This window comes from Microtus pennsylvanicus, chromosome 10 (genome assembly GCF_037038515.1).
Source record: "Microtus pennsylvanicus isolate mMicPen1 chromosome 10, mMicPen1.hap1, whole genome shotgun sequence".
NCBI classification, from domain to species: domain Eukaryota; kingdom Metazoa; phylum Chordata; class Mammalia; order Rodentia; family Cricetidae; genus Microtus; species Microtus pennsylvanicus.
In genome coordinates this window covers 94,291,597-94,309,439 of record NC_134588.1, presented here as the reverse complement: position 1 = coordinate 94,309,439, position 17,843 = coordinate 94,291,597, and the positions used below count along the sequence as shown (strand labels likewise).

At 41.5% G+C, this 17,843-nt stretch overlaps 1 protein-coding gene across 4 annotated transcripts in view; it reads left to right on the top strand.

Annotated features, from left to right (window-relative positions):
* Positions 1-17,843, top strand: part of Rgs7 (regulator of G protein signaling 7) — a 357,666-nt gene that overhangs the window by 192,973 nt on the left and 146,850 nt on the right. For all 4 annotated transcript variants that reach the window (XM_075989209.1, XM_075989210.1, XM_075989208.1 and 1 more), the window contains exon 3: positions 3,986-4,082. In XM_075989209.1, the coding sequence (XP_075845324.1) occupies positions 3,986-4,082 (97 nt within the window). The remainder of the gene's footprint in view (positions 1-3,985; positions 4,083-17,843) is intronic.

Sequence of the window (17,843 nt, the reverse complement as noted above, 5' to 3'; positions counted from 1 at the left end):
GTGAAGACTTGTTTCTTCTAACTATTTTTAGTTCACATGGTTCTTGGTTTAGATATACAAATATCCTAACATTTTTCTAATCAAATTCCCTCTCTTTGAGGACCCGATACAAGCACCATCTATAGGAAATCTTAGTTAAAATTGATCCATAGACTTGTTCCTTTGGCTTTAACTCAGCAGATCCAATCGAGTACCTGTTCACAGCAATCATTGTGTTGGGTATTATCAGGAACCTGAAGAGTATATAATGAGCCCAGAATGGTGGGGCAAGGACATGTGGAAAGATGATGTCGTTTCATAAGAGGCACATGAGAGTCTGTGGGTTTGAGGATGTTTGATAAGTACCCATTTCTTAAAGACAACAATGATACTGTGTGTTTGTGTAAATACTTATGCACACACATATATACCACCACATGAATACCGCATGCATGTGTATCTTATATCTTTTCATGGAACTCCTAAACATGTAAATTTTTTTCTTTTTCTTTTATCCCCTTGGTCTTAAACTAAATTGTCCTGGAGACTTTTAATACTTGTTAGAATTAATTTTGCAATCTCTTATTTCTTTTGCTGTCCACTTTTCTCAGTTACTGGGGTTGCCTGTGGATAGCATTCCTTTTCTCCTACAATTGGTATTTCTAATGTTTCTAAGGTAATTAATTAACCTATGTTAAAGACTGACATCAAATTGACATTCTAAGATAGAGGACAGATTTGCTCCCCCCCCCCCCTCCGAGATACAGTTTCTTCTGTGTACTTGCTTTGTCCTGGCTGTCCTGGAACAAACTTTGTCGACTAGGCTGGCCTCGAACTCACAGAGATCTCTGTTCCCTGAGTGCCAGGACTAAAAGCGTGCACCACCTTTTAATAGGCAGTTTTTGTTGTTCATTTTAGGGTTTAGGAACCAGGTTACTGTCTTTTTCTTTGCATTAGATTTTGCTGCTGTTTTATTTATTTGTTAGTTAATGCTCATGTACCCTGTGGTGACATGTATGGATAAATCATGTCCAAACAAATATTCAAACACCTAAACAACTTTGCATAATTGTATTTTCAGTTTAGAGTACAAATTCTAGTTTTTACATTATAGTTAAAATTTTTTCCCATTATACAAAATATGGTTCAGATCTAGCTCCTGCATATGGAAGCAGAAGGCTCTCAAATTGGGCTGCATATCAAGACCCCAAATCAAGAAAAGATAAGAAAGAAAAAGACTGTAAGTTGCTATAACACAGGTCACTTTAAATTGTCATCCTCCTAGCCTTGCTCCGGAGTGCCCCTTCACATAGAGGTGACTTCATGGGCAAAGTTCCTTTGCTCATTGTTCTGTACCCGCATTCATCAACGCCACATTCTTGGGAGAGCACAGAGGAGGCAGAGGGGACTCTGTGGCTGTTTCATCGGCCCGGTTAAGCCTTTAAGCAGATAATACAGGGGCTTACAGGCTGATATGAGGCAGACGAAGCAGCTTATTCTTCATTTCTGAGCATCGTGTCAGGTGAATCAAGGGCAAGCAGTAACAAAAGTCAGAATGTCTATTTTATGTTTCTATACTCTGCTATCCTTACTACTGAAGTAGAGTATTTGATTACCGTTAGGGATTTTGGAGACCCAGTAATAAAAATATCTTCCATTTCTGTTTGGATTGAGCACATCAATCAAGCAAAAAGGGATAGAAAAGAGAGAGCAACCTTAAGCCCCCTTATTTATGCACTGTGTGTCACAGTTCTGAAGCTCACTTCTCTGACCACACTTGAGAAATCACTGAAGCTGCCGCTCGGGAGCAGATCTGGGTGTAGACTTCCAGCCGGGAGAGGAGGAATGGACCTGGGGGCTTGCTCTGAGTTGGCGGCATACTTCTTACTGGCTCATGTGTCCATGAGCTGGCTCCCCTGGAGTTAACACTGGGATGTTTTCAGGCAACAGGATACAACGATGGATGTCTGCATGTGCTGAAATGGAGAAAAGACATTCTTGAGTCTCAGAAGTACATGGAACATTTCGAGTCCAGTGTTGGTTGTCCTATGTGTCTGCCAGGCCTTGTGTTGGCTGTATCGTTGCACTTTATTTTATTTCATTCCAGTGCCAACACCAGGTGCCCAGACAATGTTTTTAAAGGATTGGTTCTAAACATTGTCCTTTCTGTTTTATGAAAAAGGAGAGTAAGTCTTAGTGAAATTATTTAATTCGCTCAAAGTACTGCAATTACAAGTGTTGAGAGTCGAATCTAGACCTGTTGCGCATGAAAACCTTTGCCACCCAGGTATTCTGAATGCTAAGAAATCAAATGACACTTATCCAAGCAAATTAGATTTTTTTTTTTAGTTGAAAACCACTCTGGAACTGTGTGGTGGGAATTAGGTGACTCACTGATGTAAAGTATAGAGTATGGCTTCTTTTAAACTTTTTTACTTTGAAATAATTTTAGACTTACAGAAAAGATGCAAAAATAACACAGAGATTTCCCATCGGGCCATGCTTGGCTTCCCTTCCTGTTAGCCTCTTATATAAGCATGGCGTAATTACTGGGATGGGAAATGGATGCTGTTACAGAGCTAACTAAACTGCGAGCTCTACTCATTTCACCTCACTGCTCACTTCTGGCTCTGCAGGTTTTTTTTTAAGGGCAGGGAGGCTATTTTACGGATTTTCATAGCCCAGTACCTGATAGGGAGTCTGACTGAGGGACGATGCCCACTGACTGCAGAAAGGGTAGCTCAATGAATGGACTTTCAGTCACACACTACAGCCTGGGAATCCTTGCGTGTATTTATGTCACATAGGTGTGAAGCACATGAAGAGACGCTGAGGCTTTGATTGAATGCTTACTATAGAACTAAATTCCACCTTAGGCTCAGTGATGAAGAGATTTCTTTTTACTATTCTCTCATACATTGCAACCTGACTGCAGTATATTATAGCCCATGACCCCTCTTCCTTTCTTCCCAGTTCCTCCCCACACCTTCCTTCTCCCTCAGATCCACTCATCCTCCTCCATTTCCCTTCAGAAAAGAGAAAGCCTCCCAGCGATATCAACCAAACACGTCATAACAAATTACAGTAAGATTAGGCACATCCCCTCATATCAAGGCTGGATGAAGCAACCCAGTAGAAGAAAAAGGGTCCCAAGACCATGAAAAAGAGAGTCAGAGAAAATCCCTTCTGCCACTGTTGGGAGTGCCTCAAGAATGTCAAGCTACACATCATAACATACATGCAAAGGACCTAGCTCAGGCTCCCTGATTATTGATCCAGTCTCTCTCATGAGGCTTTATGAGCCCTGGTTAGTTAATTCTGTGGGCCGGCCATTGTTTTGTGCTGTTCTCAACCCCTCTCTCTGCCTCCCACAGGTCTTCCTTACCTTGACTTGGGGTTGAACAGTTTTAGAATTGTGAAAATACTTCAGTGTAAAGGAGAGTGGATGAACAAGATGAAAGAAAGATGTCACAGTGCAATCTTCCAACTGGACACAAAGGTCCCCCCTCTCTCTTCCTCTCACTCTAGCAAGTGAAGCAGCCAGTGGTTTTCAGTCTGCCCTGCATTTCCAAGCAGATTGAACTCAAATGTTAATCCAAGCTGTAGAAGTTCCCATGTTAAAGAAAAGTCCACGCAGATTGTTGCCAGGCATCCACTTGCTTTTGGCCTGAGTTAAGCCAATATGAGACGATGTGAATCTGCCAACCGTGCTTTCTTACCTGGTTACTGTTTATTCCCACTTTTTAAAGCCGAAGACTATATAACCTGCAATGTTAAAGCACAAAATCCTTATCGCTGGTTTAATGCACCCCAAATAGTCTCTTTCCCCACTTGTTACCCTTTTCCTACTTTGTTTGGCAAGTCTTAAAACTATAAATGCAATAAATTATAGAAAGACAAGAGTGTAGAATTATTCTTCATTAGGCAAAGCTAGAGTACAAATATTATGAAACAGCAATTTCCTCCAAAATTCAACTTTCACCATTTTCTCTATTTTATCATTTAGATGGAAGATGTCATAGCACGCATGCAAGATGAAAAAAATGGAATTCCCATCCGCACTGTCAAAAGCTTCCTTTCCAAGATACCTAGTGTCTTCTCTGGTAAGTGTGCATCCAGCACAGCTCCGCTTTCTTCACTGTGTGTCTCATGAACCTCTGGTGTGTTGTTAAACAGCAGCTAGTAAGATGCCATGGCACCTTCATTACGGTGTTTAGAACCTGGAAATGAGTGTAAGACATGACGTGAACCAAGAGTCCTAACTCGATACAGGGTCTCACTTGAAAGACAGAATGAACGCATATGATAAAAGAGAAAAGAACCACATGAAAATAAATAGTGATGTGTAAAACAATGCCATGTAGACAGGATGTGGAAGTTGAGAGAGCGGCAGACAACCAAGGAGAAGTCAGGGAGGGAGTCTTGAAGCACAGCATTGCTCGGAACTGGGAAAGCCAGGAAGGATCTGATCACCAGGAACCACCCCGGTGTTTACCATGCTGAGAACTGGGCAATGACACAGCCAACAGGTCATGAGCAGTGGTGGCTCGAATTTGTGTCTCTAAAAGCCAACCACAGGACTGAAATTCCGATGAGCAGGGGTGATAGAGAGCTTTTAAATGTTTGTGTAGAATGTTGCAATGAGAGGTTTGGAGAGATGGTTTTGGGTGTACAGGCCTGATTACACATACTAAATTTGGCTCTGCATAACCCATGTCAAAAACTGGGTGTGGGGTATGCCTGAAACACCATAGCTTTTTGGTTCCGGACCTGGAACTAGCTCTTGTAGATCAGGCTGGCCTCGAACTCACAGAGATCCGCCTGCCTCTGCCTCCCAAGTGCTGGGATTAAAGGCATGTGCCACCAGCGCCCAGCTAATTTGGTATTTTCTTATCTTTTAAAGGACACTCTCAAAATGTTCACTTCATGGTTTCTATGCTGCTTAGAACAATACAGAAAAATAAATTTACCCTGTAATAAACTACTGGGAAAACAACATATTGGAAGATAAATGTGACTCCGCTTTCTTCTTTTTCTTAAACAATACAACTATAATTTCATTTTATTCTTTTCTGTCTTGAAGTTCTTTGGTAAATTTAATATTCTATTCATATTTTTTCTCATGACTCATTACTTATCCTATTATTTTTTTTACTTGTTTACTTTTTATTTGATTTATTGAGGAGAGAGTCTCACTCTGCAGTCCAGACTGGACTGAAACTCATAGTGACCCTCTTGCGTCAGCCTCCTGAACTATAGGCCTGAGCGACCTCAAAAATTACTATGAATACATATAAACATGAATACACATATAAACATATATATATATAAATACATATAAATATGAATACATATATAAACATATATATATTTGTAGTACTGGCACTTGAATCCAGAACCTGGCACATACTAGTTCCAGAGCGCTACCACTGAGAATTACCCAAGTCCATTGTCATCTATTGTTGTTTTTGTCTGTGTATATGTAAGTGCACTTTTGCACATGTGTCTTCTTCAGTTGCTTACCCGTGTTATTTTTTGAGGCAAGGTCTTTTCCCTGAACCGTGAGCTCCATATTCTGGCTGGGTTGGTGTATTGGTGAGCACCTGGGCTCTCTCTGTCTCCATCTCTCTTGCCTTAGGGTTACAAGCCTACACGATGCCTGGATGGTTTCCATGGTTTCTAGGGACCAAACTCAGAGTCTCTTGCTTGTGCAGCAAGTGTTTTACCCAATAAGCATCTCCCCAGCACGTCTGCCTTTTAGTGCCTTAATTGGGTATGTGGGAGCCCTGGGATGTGAGCATAGTAGATTGTTTCGGGTTATATATAGGAGACACCTGAGATGAATTCTGAGACGGTAGCTGAGAAGTGTCTGCTGTGCTTCCGGGAGTAATTTTTGCCTCAAATCCTTCTCAGTTCAAGTAGGGTGATCGATCTGGACTTTGGTCATACGTTCCCCATTACAATATAAAATGTCTACTCAAATTTGTGCCATTGTTTCTGCAGATTGGAAAAAAAAATAACTGCAAAGTTAAGGGCATATCTGTAGCTTTTTCTGACATTTTTTTTTTAAAATGACTTTCATAGGTCCCAGTCTGCATGGAAACAGTTTCCCTAGAATTCATATCCTGTGACTTACGGTGTTCATTCTTCTCACATCTGACATCTGTGGCGGGGCAGTCCGTGGCACTGTCGTTAGTTGAAAATGCTTCCTATCAGACTCTGAACGTCAGCACAATAGAGACCCATGTCCCATACAGAGCAGAAAAGCCATGAATGCTAGAGGAGACCATTGATCTCACATTTTAAAGATATTTGTTTGTGGTACTAGTATTTTACAGTCGTGCTATTTTACCTTAGCTACATGCATGCTTGAAAGAATCAAAATTGACAACAAAAGTAGGTACTTTGTTGCTTAACAAGCTGTTGAAATAATATATTTTTATGCTTTTTCTTAGAGAATACATTGCATTCTAAGAAGACTGAGTATTATTTGAGTGTATTTTTTGGCTTATATAATCATGGGTGCTTTGGAGGCTAAGGGTCTAATAAGTTTACAATACATACTGGTCCTTAGGACCCATGAGAGGAATATTTGCTTTGTTAGTATTCTAATGTGTTCATAGTATTTGAATAAGCATCTGAAGTCTGGTCTGCTTTCATTTATTTGAGACACAGTGTCACTCACTGTGTGCCCAGATTGATCTCATATTCACTATCTCCTCCCCTCAGCCTCCTGAGTGCTGGGATTGCAGGATTTCTTCACTATCTCCTCCCCTCAGCCTCCTGAGTGCTGGGATTGCAGGATTTCTTCACTATCTCCTCCCCTCAGCCTCCTGCGTGCTGGGATTGCAGGATTTCTTCACTATCTCCTCCCCTCAGCCTCCTGAGTGCTGGGATTGCAGGATTTCTTCACTATCTCCTCCCCTCAGCCTCCTGAGTGCTGGGATTGCAGGATTTCTTCACTATCTCCTCCCCTCAGCCTCCTGAGTGCTGGGATTGCAGGATTTCTTCACTATCTCCTCCCCTCAGCCCCCTGAGTGCTGGGATTGCAGGATTTCTTCACTATCTCCTCCCCTCAGCCCCCTGAGTGCTGGGATTGCAGGATTTCTTCACTATCTCCTCCCCTCAGCCCCCTGAGTGCTGGGATTGCAGGATTTCTTCACTATCTCCTCCCCTCAGCCCCCTGAGTGCTGGGATTGCAGGATTTCTTCACTATCTCCTCCCCTCAGCCCCCTGAGTGCTGGGATTGCAGGATTTCTTCACTATCTCCTCCCCTCAGCCTCCTGAGTGCTGGGATTGCAGGATTTCTTCACTATCTCCTCCCCTCAGCCTCCTGAGTGCTGGGATTGCAGGATTTCTTCACTATCTCCTCCCCTCAGCCTCCTGAGTGCTGGGATTGCAGGATTTCTTCACTATCTCCTCCCCTCAGCCTCCTGCGTGCTGGGGTTGCAGGATTTCTTCACTATCTCCTCCCCTCAGCCTCCTGCGTGCTGGGGTTGCAGAATGGCCACACCATGCCTTGCTGCCATTCTCTTTGCTTTGTTTTTAATGATAGTGATTTATCTTCATGTTGATATTTGGCATAAATATTAATCAGTAATTTAGAAAAGTACCACGTAGTTAGGGATTGTAAATACATTAATTTATTTCTTACGATATTCAAAATTATGAGTTTGTTTCGTAGCAAATGATTTGAAAGGTCAGGAAGTTCAACCTTTCATCCATTTCTGTCTTGTATGCTAATATTTAATCTATAGTGAAACTGATTTTGAAAACTATTGCCATTCTGACCTCGGCCTTGAGTTTTCCTTTGGGCCAAACAGCCGTTTTTTCAGCATGACAAAGACGTGTCTATTTCAGTCCAGCCTCCAGTCTGCAGCCCCCACCCCCAGGTGGAAATCTTCCAGAGTGCTTATAAAATGTCCTGGTCTTTGTTTCTTCTCTGGGTCACCACGTCCTTGGCTAAACCCCTCTACTTTCTTCATCTCTGAAGTTTGCGGGTTAGGCCTAAAGGTTTCTTGCAGATTCCTCTCCTTACAGGTACACAATTCAGAGAATCAGTGAGGGGGAAAGAAAGACTGGCTTAGAGTTGGGGAGCCCGGTGCCTAGCCTCTCCCGGGCTGGCTGTCCTTGTGCTAATGATCCCGGAGTAAGAGAAGCTGTGGCGCGGTGGTGGAATTCGCACTCTGCTTCCTGTCTCAGGGTAATGCCACTTGCTCATGGCTTTCATTATGAATTCTATGCTAAAGCATTCGTGTAATTCAAGTTTTTCTTTGACCTTCATTCAATTTAGCTTTTAATATAATATTTCTATTTGAATATCTCAAAGAACCCCTCAAATTCAACATGTCCAAAGTGAGATTCATTGTCTTACCTTCAGCCTCTTTTCATTTTTTTGTCATTATAAAGATTATTATATGAATGTTCTCATTACCCTGTCTCTCCTATAACTTCTTCTCCTTGAGTCTACATTGCCATCAGGTGTTATTAGAATAGCTATAAACTACTTTGTCTCACGACCATTTGCTCTAGTGTGACTCTAGTCTGATATGTTTTTTTGTCCCTCAGAATTTAGTTCTACCTCCTCTTTCATACCACTTTCTCCTGCTCCACAGGCATATGAAAATACACTGGTATTTTCAAATCTCCTGGCCCTCTTGTCACAGTGCTCTCTTTTTTTCCAGCCTGCGAAGTCATTGTCCAATTGGACCCAGGATATCCTTACCATCTGAAACACTTCCTGCTCTTCATCCATTTGTTCTGTTGAGAAATCATCTCTCCTGTCCACACTGGTTTTCCTTTTTTGCGTCTTCTCCTAACACCATGTTCTCCCCTCTCTGAGGACTTTATTCCATCTGGTATTATAAAGTCATTCACGGTAGCAGTTGGTAATGCCCCTTGACAATCATGTAAAGTACGGGAAGACTCCATATGCTCACTCCTGTCATCCCAGATTCAAAGTCCAGCCTAAGAGGTGTTCATTAGATATTTGCTAGCTGGCTCAACAATCATTATAGGTTTTAGTGAGACTATTTGCTTTGATGTTGATTTAGAAATTTTCTACACTTTCATGTTTGTGTGGCTTTGACAACATATAAAAATTATTTAGCTTTAAAGAAGGACTTCTTGTAAAAGAACTACTTAATGTTTTCAATGATATTTCAGTAAACAAAAATACTTTAAGCTTTTTTTCATAGTATGTATCACATAACCTGAACCATGTAGAATTTTGCCAGGGATCCTGGATCAATGGTATTGGTTGATAAAGGTGACAGCTTAGAGTTTTTGTAAGGTGTGTGTTAGACTCATCCAAACAGAAGGGAAGCTTCTATGACAGGACAGATGCCTAAAAGAGCACACATAACTCTTCAGTAACCTGTGTGAAAGGATGCCGTGTTTGGGCAGTGCAGGGGCATGAGTTAAGAGGAGAAGACAGGAGCTGCAACTCCAAGAACTTAGAATCTTGTTATGAAGAAAAAGAAGAAATTAATGTCTTAATATAATAGATTTGTTTTAATCTATTTCTTGATAATTTTATACAAGCCTTCAATGCGTTTCCATCATTTGTTCTCACTTTTTTTGCTCCATCTCTTCCTGTTTTTTTCCCATCCAATACCTCCCAAAACGCCTTCCAACTTTATAACTTTTATTCTTCTATAACCATAGAGTCCATTTCATGCTGCCCATACAGCCATGGGTCTGAGCCACCCACTGGTCAACCTAACTGGGACCAGATCCCCTTCACCATGGTTCTGTGGACTAAGGACAACATCTTGAGCATGCTACACAATTGTCCCACCATTTAGATATACCCTCAGCTCTGTTTGAACCAGGGAAATCGCCTTATTGATGCTTAAAATTGGGTTTCTCTTGAAAAGAGGGCTAGAGAATATCAGCTTGTATAAAAAGGAAATGGGTTTGTGGCTTGAATTGGAGCAGAAATTTAAGGCAAGGCAGTGAAATTTTTTTAAAAAAAATGATGCATAAAAGGCTTCAGGAATTTATAAAGGGCTTCATGATAGCTCAACAACAGGAAAGGATTGGGTGATAAGGCCAGTGAATTCAGGGAGGAGATACTGTCAACAGTTATACCCATATTTAGACAATTAGAATTAACATCTTAGGATGCCAATGCCCTCGGATACATTTTTAAAAATGAAAGTGATAGAGGAAGATAATGTATAATGTTGGTCTCTCCTGGAATAATCAGGGTTTGCAACTAAGGGGATTTATGAGTATATGTACTATAACCCAGGAGTAGAGGAGAATCTGTCTTGGAACAAGCAAGTAAAAACAAGGTGAGAAAGTCAGGGGATGCACCTGTGGAACAGGAACACGTGTGAGGAGCAGATGTGGTTCCTCTGGGACAGCTTCCATGTTCTGGTGGAGAGTATAACTCACCCGAGTTCTCTTGAAGCATCAGGAACACAGAAGGGTAAAGACCTCCTAATGACATGACATGCAATCCCACCGTGCCTTGTGATACAGCACGTAGTATCAGGACTGCAAACATTTGAGTGTCAAAAGTAACCCATCCTCACATGAAGTAACAACTCTCCACTTTCTTCAAAAGGGTGAGGATCTGTGTGGTGTAAGAATATAAAAGAGACATTATTAATGTACTCATGAAGTAGAAGCTTAAAGTCAAGACTTGACCAAACCTCTGATAATATCTGTAGAGACATCCACCACCCACCGTCCCATCACCTTTAGATTAACCTAGCTTCAGAAGAAACACGTTTCCTGAGCTAGTGCTCTTTCAATGTCTCATGCCCTTGACATTCAAAAATTCTGTGCCTCTATAGAACTAGACACAAGCTTCACTGTTGGAAGACTTCCATTGCCTTCTGTAGGTTGACTTGGAAGTTATTCTGTTTCCACTGAGAACCACAGCAGGAAACAAACCAGAGTTCTCAGTTCACTGCAGAGTCTATAAGTTTCCATTAATTTTGCATGTAGCAATGCTTAAGGAATGACCCTTGAGATCAAAAGAGTTTGTGAGAATGCCCGTTGACCGTTATTAAACAAAAGGCCCCTGCAAAGCAAGTCACTTAAAGAGGTTTACAGGTGAAATTACTAAAAAGATTCAGGGGAGTCCAAAAGACAGGTGCCTGCTCTAGATTAAGAAGCACTGTCAATGGGGAAGAAAACAGGGAGCAGTGAATAGAGATCCCTAGCTGGCCTCTCTGACTTTCATATAGTTTATCTTTAATTAGTTTCCGGAGGTTCTGTGTCACAGACTGCGTAGGGAGCCGCTTCTCTAAGCACTTTTTCATTGCTACTTTGCTTCTTTATCTGAAACGTTCACATTTAACACACCGCCTTGCAGATGCCTTGCCACCAATGAGAAAGAAAAAAATTGCTGGACAACAATCTTCTCTAAGATTTTTTTGTTTTGGGGGGAGGGGGCGTTAGACACTGAACCTAAGGCTTCACACATGTGAGACAAGGGCTCTCTCTACCACCGAGCTAGAGTCGCAGCTATCTCTAAAACCGAGTTCAGAGGCTGGAGAGATGGCTCAGTGGTTAAGAGCATTGCCTGCTCTTCCTAAAGGTACCGAGTTCAATTCCCAGCAACTACATGGTGGCTCACAACCATCTGAAATGAAATCTGATGCCCTCTTCTGGCCTGCAGGCACACAGACAGAATATTGTATACATAATAAAAAAATAAATATTTTTTTTTTAAAAAAAGTGAGTTCAGTGTTTTGCACATACTGAGCAGATGCTGTACCACCGCCATCTTATACCCCCAGACTCTGGTAGCTCTTAGGGTTCAGAAAAGCATTTTTAACTTTCTATGTCCATTCCAACAATTTCCTCCCCAGAGCTCTATACCGCCGTTCAGCAAATTTGATTAACTAATGAAGCCAAGAAACTTCCTACAACCCCCCCTCAAATAGTATAATCTGGTTTATTGTGTATTATTGGACACAGAGTAATTAGTCATTTTTATTTCAGTCCTCCTTCTGTGTACCCAGTTTTTTAGTTGATTTGATTTTAGCCATGCATGGGAAACTAGGCAGTGTGTGAGCTTTTTGAAAAAGTTGATTTTAAATGTGATAACTTAAATGTGCTCTGTTTCTTTTCCCTTACTTTCTAAGGCTTGCAGAAATATCAGTGTTACACAGAGGTGATTGATGTAGGCTTAAATATATCATGTGGGTAGCTGTACAGGTTCACGTCAAAAGAAACAAAATTCAAATGGGCTTGGGGAGCATGGCTTTTATGAAGAATTAAGCTTTTCTTACATTACACCAAAATGTAATTGGTTCTCAATTTGAAAATCATAGCAGGAATAGAGCATGGTGGTATGCATACATACGTGATTGCAATACTTCACATTCAGGTTAGAGACTGTAAGGTCAAGTCCTGCTTGGGACCCTTAGTGAGTCTTTTAAAATAGGGTTGGGTGCCAGGACTTCAATAGTAGAGTATTTCCATAACATGTACAGATGCACAAGCTACTGAACTTGATTCCTCACAAAAAAAAAAATAACACAAGGTAGAGGAAAATGATATGTAAATTTTCTATTAAGCCTGGGGTACTGTTTACCTAATACTAAGATGCTTTTAAGAGTCTAGAGATGTTCCTTTCTGAAACTGACCCATCCTGGGATATTTTTTCTTCTGTCCATATTTTTAATAGGAATAGATATCATGGGTTCTGCAAAAACAGGTTTCTCTAGAAAACAACTCTAAAAGATATTTTATCAGAAATTCTGCTGTTAATGTTTTCCCCTTATAGTATCCTAGGCAAGTTCAAAGCTACAAACAGAAACTTTAGGAGAAATCCAAAAGAAAGAGCAATAGGCTAAGAATCGTGCTAATACTTAGCAAGCATGCAATTAAGAAAAATTGACTCAACAGTTAAGGCTACTGACTGTTCTTCCCAAGGACCTGGGTTTGATTCCTAGGACCACACTGTAGCTTGCTACCATGTGTAACTCCAGTTCCAGAAACTCCAATGCCCTCTTCTGCACCTCTCTGAAAATACTGTAGACCCACACTGTAGATTTCCAGGTCTTTCATGCCCAGGTGGAAACCTGAGGTGGCCCATGTGATGGGCAAGCACATGGATCTGATACCTTAAAGGGGACTTGAGCACCACTGAGGAATGAAGCTGTCTTGCCCTTTGGACAAAGTGAAACTGATGAAGTATATTTCATATTTTCTAAAATCATCAGTCTGTTCCAGGTCAAAGGTCTACACATCAGAATGGCCAAGACTCTTGGCATGGCTAACGGGCCCTCTCAAAGTCATAGTACACTGCAGCTATAAATTATGTTCTAAATGTCTGGGACATTCTTGTTGGTTTTGAATGTTCTGTGGTTGTTAAATCTGGAAGCCAGTGTTACTAATGATGTCAACTTTTAATAAAAGGTAAAATCTTAGTGAGCAGGTGGAGGAGGGGAGAGCACTGGCATAGGTGAAGGCATAAAAGATGATCGACAAAAATCATCCTAGCCAGGAACTGAAGAGTAACTAATCAGGTAAGGTTTTTGCTTCTCTTGCAGAAGACCCAAATTCAATTCTCAGATCTGATGCCTCTGGCTTCCATGGGCACCTGGATCACATTCACCGACCCACACATAGACACACAGTAACTATTAGCATGTCGGGTGTTTGCCTTGAACTCACATTCTGAAAGTCACTCTTTCAAATATAATGTTTATATAGCTTCAGCCTTATAACTGAAGAAATCATCTTTTTTTAAATTTATTTATTTATTAAGGATTTCTGCCTCCTCCCCGCAATCGCCTCCCATTTCTCTCCCCTTCCCCCGATCAAGTCCCCCTCCCTCATCTGCTCGAAGAGCAATCAGGGTTCCCTGACCTGTGGGAGGCCCAAGGACCGCCCACCTCTATCCAGGTCTCCTAAGGTGAGCATCCAAACTGCCTAGGCTCCCCCAAAGCCAGTACGTGCAGTAGGATCAAAAACCCACTGCGATTGTTCTTGAGTTCTCAGTATTCCTCATTGTCCGCTATGTTCAGCTAGTCCGGATTTATCCCATGCTTTTTCAGACCCAGGCCAGCTGGCCTTGGTGAGTTCCCGGAAGAACATCCCCATTGTCTCAGTGTGTGGGTGCACCCCTCGCGGTCCTGAGTTCCTTGCTCGTGCTCCGTCTCCTTCTGCTCCTGATTTGGACCTTGAGATTTCTGTCCGGTGGCAGCATTGTTTGTAATAGCCAGAACCTGGAAACAACCTAGATGCCCTTTAACGGAAGAACGGATGAAGAAAGTATGGAATATACTCTAATATACATATTAGAGTATTACTCAGCAGTAAAAAACAAGGACTTCTTGAATTTTGCATACAAATGGATGGAAATAGAAAACACTATCCTGAGTGAGGTAAGCCAGACCCAAAAAGAGGAACATGGGATGTACTCACACATATTTGGTTTCTAGCCATAAATAAAGGACATTGAGCTTATAATTCATGTTCCTAGAGAAGCTAAATAAGAAGGTGAATCCAAAGACAAACACATAGGCATCCTCATGAATATTAACCTTCATCAGGTGATGAAAGGAGACAGAGACAGAGACTCACATTGAAGAAATCATCTTAACCACAGAGAAAGTAATTGATTTACTGAAAGACATTGCCGTTTCAAAAACAGCTCCCACACTGACATACAAGATCCGTGGAAGGGTGTGAGGGACCACTGAGTATTGGTCCCCTAAAGTCATCATTCCAATGCACTTTTTGGATCCACAAAACCACATAAAGACCTTTAAAAAAAAAGGATGGGAAAGAAAGAGATAATCAACTTTTTTCACAATCACATGATTATGGTCTTGTCAAACTATGAGTTAAGTATTTCAGCTGGATTTAGTGACTTGGGACTGTTATCCCGCTCCTTACAGATCAGAGACAGAAAAATCTGAGGTCCAAGGTTGGCTTGGGTTACAAGGAGATTCTGTCTCAAGGTAAAAAGGTAAACAGAAGGCTGCAGACATAGCTCAGGGGGAGATCATTTTCCCTCTATGCCATTGCCAGTACTGTAGAAGAATTTAAACAGCAAACAAACAGGCGAAAAACCAAAACAACCAGTCAAACAACAGCAAAAGCCCCAGATCACTACCAATCAAAATGCAGAATCATGGAGCCCAGTTCCAATGAACACATCCGTAAAACATTCGGCTACTGAAGGTTCAGGGAACATTGATGAAGAGGGGACAGAACGATTGTAAGAGTCAGAGAACCATAGAATTTGTTGTGAGATTGTGGCTTCAAAGAATGTCAGAGGCTGCAGTCCGGAAGTCTCACCAACATGTCTGACCCAGTGGGGGCTGAAGAAGGATGTCACCGATAGACATGGCAAATGAATGGGATAAAAGCTTCAGCCTTACACAAGGAACTATGAGCAACTGAGGAAAGCTGGGAGTAGATGAGGCAGTTTTCCCTGGAGGAGAACACGCCAATCAACCAAGTGAAAACATGCATACAAGTAATATTATACAGACTGAGTAGGGTATACTTAGGAATATATATAGGTAAGTGCATATATGCATGTAAGAACAATTAATGAAAGATCAGGTTGTGATTTTGAAGGAGAATTGGGAGAGGTATATGGGAAGCTTTGGTGGGAGGAAAAGGAACGCGAAGGTAATTATAATCTCAAAACTGTAATTATGAAAACAAAAGCAAGTGTTTTGTGCCATATTTTAATCAAATATCCAGATAGAATTTGCAGAACTTGAAATGCTTCAAGGATACACTTGAAAAGGCGTCCTTTGGACACAAAGAGTGATATTAAGCATGTAAATATCTTAAGTAATTAAAATGTAGAATTTGTTACCAATTATGTCTTAAAATATAAACAATTCAAACGACCAAAAAATACTGCTAAGGAAATATGAACGGGGGAGATGGAGTGCTTGGGTCTTAGGCTTAGGTTCCATTGCAGTATCACTGGACAACTCAATATTTCTAACTACTGTGCATAAAACAGAGAAACGAGCAACGAACAGAAACTCTATTTCGGCTGTCATTTTCATTCTAATAATGACTTTATTATTACCACACTGTGCTTAGGCTGGGTGTGACATTCCTATTCCTGCTAGATAGTTAATCTGTTGCCAGGGCCAACAAATTACCGACAGTGGATGCAGGGTGCATCTGAAACAATGTTTTCTTAGTGATTGGAAGGCATTTGCTAAATTTCTCTTTTAAAGACAAAATATATTCTATTTTGCTTTTTTTTTTTCTAAAAAGTAGTTGACATGGTTTATTTTTCCTAATCATTTCTGACTACCTGTAATGATATCAGAGTCACCTGTTCCGTGGCAGCCAGTGCGCACACTCTCGTTGAGCTTGCATGCTGTGCCCAACTCAGCATCGTTGCCACTGTGGGATAGCTGTCAGTTATGGCCTTCATAGCGCAGTGTTCTACCCCATGTTTCCTTAAATCTGGGCAGTTGTTAATGACAATGGCAGTTTCACTTTTCCCTGTCTGATCATCCCCTTGTACCTCAGCAAATATGTTCCCCTTTTCATCATACGTGGGAGCTGAGAGCTGGTCACCTTAAACAATTTTCTTGTCTTCTCTGTGCTCATCACTTCCTGTCTTGGGGTCTGGACAGCCTCTAACCAAGAGTGCTGCCAAGATGGCGAAGGCAATGAGAAAAACCTATCTGTTCAGTCCTTACCTGCTGTTTTCATTTCATTATAGCCATGCCCAAGATCTTCGAGATGTCTTCTAACTTTTAACACTCTTTCATGCGTGCTATCTTTTATTCCCCATGACAGGGAGCCATCGAAACTGGACCCTCCCAGCGGATGACTTCCCTTCTAACTGTTCTCATAGCTCATCGTTAGTTTAATATCATTACATATTGATACCGACTTTCCCCTGTAATACACACTCCAACTTTGTTAGCTGATTTCTTCATTATGATGTCAGTGCTTAGTGCATTGAGCCATCTGGAACATTACTGTGAGAATAAAGCAGAGCGAGTCAGAGGCAATCTTGAAAATTTGTTTTGGGAGATTTCCCTGATGTTGACATATTCCATTTTCATTTGGTGGTAATCTACTTTGGAAACTGCTTATCGGGAATGCTGCCTTTCCCTTAAAACAGCAGATTTGGAAGCTCACTTCTGTTTGTTCCCTTTTAGAATCTCCAAATCCTGCAAATGACAGATTGCTACTGCAGTGCCTCTGGTGAGGTCTTGGGGGGGGGGTGTCTCCTGCTTCTCCCACACGCCGCCCTAGCATCATTTTCTTCTGAATAGACGTCTATACGTTTAGTTTACACTGACTCTTCATTGGTATAGACATGAGTAAGAATTGCTGACAGTGTTGCTAATCTGGACGTGTTTCTGTGAGATAGTGAACTAGAGAGCACAGCATCTAAAGGCCACGTGTGTTCTGCTGTGTTCACTGTCTTTTACACATATGGAAGCGTGTGGTTTCCTCTTCATGGTCCTCATATCTCTGATCACATGTAGAAGGTTCCAACGATTTCTCTCCTTATCATTCTTGGAACAGACACCACCACTGTGCCCTCTTCTGTGGGCTAACCTGTTCTCACCATCCCCTTTTCTCAATTTCTTTCTGGAGTTATGCTCTTCATTGAATTGCTTTTATCTGGCGATCGTCCCTCATGGATGGGTGACGTGATTTTTGGCACCTGAAGAGGAACAGTGTTCAGCCCTCAGTCCCTGGTGTGTAGACAGTGTCAATGACGTAAAGAACAATGACACATTTAGATTCATCCTCAGCAAATGTCATTTCTCATTGGTTGGCAATATAAAGAGCCTTCTGCCTTAGTAGGTCATGTGGGTACCCTACCAGCAGGGAACACTGAAGGATGGTGGCTGTACTTTGCTCTGTGTTGCTGCCTTGTGTGGGTTTCA